This window comes from Brassica oleracea, unplaced genomic scaffold (genome assembly GCF_000695525.1).
Source record: "Brassica oleracea var. oleracea cultivar TO1000 unplaced genomic scaffold, BOL UnpScaffold01778, whole genome shotgun sequence".
Lineage (NCBI taxonomy): Eukaryota > Viridiplantae > Streptophyta > Magnoliopsida > Brassicales > Brassicaceae > Brassica > Brassica oleracea.
In genome coordinates this window covers 1-4,884 of record NW_013618309.1, presented here as the reverse complement: position 1 = coordinate 4,884, position 4,884 = coordinate 1, and the positions used below count along the sequence as shown (strand labels likewise).

Below are 4,884 nucleotides of genomic sequence, written 5' to 3'. Positions count from 1 at the left end.
AACCCACAGAGAGTCTTTCCATCTCTTCAAACTTCCTTCTAGCCACTATTCTTCCCTCTCTTCGATCTCAACCTCTTCTGAACAAATGCCCAAGGCACCGCCAGCTTATCAATACCCTCCCGTAGAAGAACCAGCTTGTCCTCAAGCTGACAATGAGGATACTGCTCCTTCAGACGCTGCAACGGCTCCCACGTATTCTCGAACTCCGGCAACCCAGACCACTTAACCAACACCTCAGTCTGTTTCCCATCCACTGATCTCCTAATGCTCACCAACTCCTCTGGTTCGGCATTCCATTCCAACGAAGACGATAGGATTAAAGGGAGCTCCTGGACCTTAGTGTTCGGTTCCACGGCAAGCTTCAGCTGTGAGACATGGAACACTGGGTGAACCAAGCTGTGCGCAGGCAACGCCAGCTTATACACAACCTTTCCCACTCTCTTCTCAATCAGATAAGGCCCAAAGAAATGCGGCTCTAGCTTCTCTGCCCTACGGTAGGCCAACGACGTTTGTCTATAAGGACGTAACTTTAAGTAGACCCAAGTGCCCACCTCGAACTCAACATCCCGACGCTTCTTATTAGCAGAGGCTTGCATCCTTGCTTGAGCAGTAGCAAGGTTGTCTCTCAGCTCCTGTAACAATTCATTCTGACCCTTGATCATCTCCTCTACTTCTGCATTAGCCGTCGGAACATCACCAAACCGCAATAGCCTCGGAGGGTCACACCCATACAACGCCTTAAAAGGAGTTGTGTTAGTCGCTGAATGATGGGAGGTGTTATACCAATATTCTGCCCAAGGCAGCCACTGCACCCATGATGACGGCTTCCTCCCCGCAAAACATCTCAGATAAGCCTCCAAACAACGATTCACTACCTCTGTTTGCCCATCGGACTGAGGATGATACGATGTACTCTTGTGCAGTGCAGTCCCTTGGCTCTTGAACAAAGCAGACCAAAACAGGCTCAAGAACACCCTATCGCGATCCGAAACCATTGTCTCCGGAAATCCGTGCAACTTAACCACTTCCTTCACAAACGTCTCCGCGACCGTTTTTGCTGTAAAAGGGTGTTTCAGGGGAATGAAGTGAGCATATTTGGTGAGCCTATCGACAACGACCAGTATCACATCAAACCCTTTGGAGAAGGGAAGACCTTCCACAAAGTCGAGACTAATATCAGTCCACACTTGCTGAGGTATAGGCAATGGAGACAAAAGCCATGCTGGAGTTAATGTAGAGTATTTGTTCTGCTGACACACTGCACAAGCCTTGATAAAATCGGTGATATCGCTCCTCATGTTTTTCCACAACACTTCCCTAGCCATCCTTTTGAATGTCTTGAGCACCCCTTCATGACCCCCAATATTGCTGTCGTGAAACTGTCTCATTAGGGCCGGAATGAAAGGCGATTTCTCAGGAATGACGAGTCTGTTATCTTTCATAAGTAGCCCTTCCTTCACACTGTAACTCTCAGTTCCTTCTCTTCCCTTGTGCACAGCCTTAATAATCTCCTGCAACACTGCATCTTGAGCTACTTGTAATGCTAACTCCTCTTTGTCAATTGTTAGAGGAGCCGTCAATTGCAGCTCCAAGATCTCTTCTTGCCCCGGAATCCTTGATAATGCATCCGCCACTCTATTGTCTTTACCCGGCCTGTATTCAATAGAGTAGTTCAACCCCAATAGCTTCAAAGCCCATTTCTGTTGTTCTACTGACACCGCCCTCTGTTCCAGTAAATGCTTCAAACTCTTTTGATCAGTACGAATAGTGAACTTGTGACCTGTTAGGAAGTGTCGCCACTTAGTCACTGCGAACACAATTGCTAACAGCTCCCTTTCATATACTGATTTAACTCTGCCCTTACTAGAGAAAGCCTTGCTGATAAAGGCAATTGGCCGGTCACCTTGAGACAACACTGCTCCTATGCCAATTCCTGAAGCATCAGTTTCGACCACAAATGGCTGAGTGAAGTCAGGAAGGATCAACATTGGTAGCTGTGTCATTGCTGTCTTCAATCTCGCAAAAGCATGTGAAGCTCGATCGGTCCATTTAAATCCCTCCTTCTTCAGTAGATCAGTAAGGGGTCTCGCTATTTTCCCATAGTCTTCTACAAACCTCCTGTAATACCCTGTTAACCCCAAGAACCCTCTCAAAGACGTAACATTCTTCGGTTGAGGCCATTGCTTCACAGCTGTTATCTTCTCTGGATCTGCAGCAACGCCCTTTTTCGAAATAACATGCCCCAAATACGCTATTTCCGATTGCCCGAAGGCACACTTCTTCTCATTGGCATAAAACTGGTGTTCCTTCAACAGCTGCAACACTAACCTCAAGTGCTCACGATGCTCCACCTCTGTCTTACTATAGATTAGGATATCATCAAAGAACACCAAAACAAACCTCCTGAGATAAGGCTTGAAAATATCATTCATCACTGATTGGAACGTTGCAGGGGCTTTGGTGAGGCCGAAAGGCATCACCAAGAACTCATAATGGCCTTCGTGGGTTTTGAAAGCCGTCTTACCCACGTCATCTGCTCGCACCCGAATTTGGTGATAACCTGATTTCAGGTCCAGCTTGGAGAAGATGGTTGCCCCTGCTAATTCATCAAGCAACTCCTCAACCACTGGAATGGGGTACCTGTCGGGTATCGTGCTCTTGTTCACTGCTCTATAGTCGACGCAGAACCGTAGACCGCCATCTTTTTTTTTGACTAACAACACCGGACTCGAAAAAGGGCTGATACTTGGGCGAATTATTCCCGCCTGCAGCATCTCCTTAACCAGCTTCTCAATCTCATTCTTCTGTGTATGCGAGTATCGGTAAGGTCTCATATTTATCGTTGACGTTCCCTCTTGGAGGGTGATCGCGTGCTCCCTTGTACGCTTTGGAGGTAAGTCCCCCGGCATCTTAAAAACTCCTATAAACCTTTTTAACAAGGCGGTGATGGCTGGGCTGGGGTTTGTCTCTGTTTCCTTGCTATCATGCTCAAATAATGCTTGCAGCTCCAACAGACACCACATCTTCCTTATCGCAGAGCTTCTCCATCGTATTAAGGGACACTTGAGCCTTCAGTAACTCCGGATCACTGCAAATCGACACCCACTTCTCATCGCGTTGAAACCTCAGAATGTTCAACCCCCAGTTAATGCGGGTCTCCCCAAGTTCAGCCAACCACGAATATCCCAAAACCAAATCAATAGTTCCCAGCTCAAAGAGCAAGAACTCTTCTTTAATCGTCACTCCTTGAATCAATACTTCCACACCTTCACATTTTCCAGAACCTGATATAACTTCTCCATTTCCAACCGCCACTCCAAAGCCTACCGTCTCCACCACGGGCAACTTTAACTCACCCACCAACTTCTTCGAAATAAAGTTACAAGTAGCCCCTGAGTCGATAAGAACCACGACGTCTCTATCCCCCATCCTGCCTTTCATCTTCATAGTTTTCTTAGAGGTAATTCCCACCATTGAATTCAAGGACAACACATGTAACTCCTGCTCCTGAGTATCATTGTGATCCTCGGACTTCTCTTCGTCGCTCAACTCTTCCTCATCTTTCACTTCACTATCATCCAACTCCATTTTTTTTAACCTCTGAAAAGCCTTACATCGATGCCCTGCAAAGAACCTTTCTCCACAGTGTCTGCAGGGGTTCTGGATGTTTTTCTTCTGATCATTGCTCTTGTTGTCACGCTGAGAGTCCACAGACTTCCTCGCCGATGTGTTCTCCCCGTAACGAGCATTACCAGAGTTAGAGTTGTAGCTCCTATGGCTAGAGTTGAGGGTGGGCGCTGAACTAGTCCTTTGGAAGGACCGATTTTGATAGGAACTGCGCTCATTCTCCTGTTCTTCAATGATCTTGGCCATGTCAACAATCTCATCCATCCCTACTGGCCTCAATCTCACCACTTGCTCTCGCAAACTCCGCTTCATTCCGTGCAAGAATATCTCCTCTAGCACATCATTTGTCACATGAGGTACTTCTGCGGATAGCTCCTCAAACTGCTCTCTATACTCGGATATAGTCCCCGTCTGCCTCAACCGTAACATCTGACTAAGGATGGTTCCTCCCCTTGTCGGTTTGAATCTCCTCCTCAGTTTCACCTTAAAATCCCTCCAATCTAACGGCTCCTCCCTGTCCTATATCATTCTCAACCATGTCACAGCACAACCAATCAAACACGACATCGCCAACGACAACTTCTCTTCTTCCTCCGTTTGATTCACCGAGAAACACTTCTCCATCCGAAAGGTCCAGTCATCTGGGTTCTTCCCTTCAAAGTTCGGCAGATCAAGCTTCTTCGGAGGTGATTCAAGTTTCTGTTGAGATGAATACCCCGAGGAACCCGCATGATAAAACGGAGTGTTGAGCTCCGCATATCTGAAAGGGGTCGCCATCTCCGGAACATGTAGAAGGCCTTTCTCTGGACGGATCTGTAATCCTTGGGTGTTGGAAACAGATCCTTCAGTCTCGCGATGAATCTCTCCCGGGCCTCCCTCCTTTGGCTCGACCTTCTCCTGATTCGTCACCACCACCGGTTGTTTCTGGAACATAGCCATCAGCTGAGTATGACGCTCCTCAGCCTTCCGATCGACCTCCAGGAACTTTTGATCACTCTTCAACGTCGTCTCCAGAATCGATCGCTCACTCCTCGCCATCGAGTCACGTAGCTCATCGATCGTAATTGAGACAGCACTGATCCTACCTTCGAGAGCCGAGATCCTTTCGGTGTGAGTCTCTTGCTTCGGAGGCATTTTTCAGCTCTGATACCAATGATAAGCAAGCTTATCTGTAACAAGAAAGGGGAGAGGATAAGAAGAAAGGATTGGGAGATTAGATGCTTGTTTAATGATCAATTATGATGCCCTCTAAAGTAT

At 47.3% G+C, this 4,884-nt stretch overlaps 1 protein-coding gene across 1 annotated transcript; it reads right to left on the bottom strand.

Moving 5' to 3' along the window:
• Positions 1-2,988: 2,988 nt before the first annotated feature.
• Positions 2,989-4,761, bottom strand: LOC106321491. Its single transcript, XM_013759750.1, has 2 exons — positions 4,234-4,761; positions 2,989-4,146 (listed from the first exon to the last, which is right to left on the bottom strand). The coding sequence occupies exons 1-2, from the start codon at positions 4,759-4,761 to the stop codon at positions 2,989-2,991; spliced, it is 1,686 nt and encodes a 561-aa protein (XP_013615204.1).
• Positions 4,762-4,884: the final 123 nt, after the last annotated feature.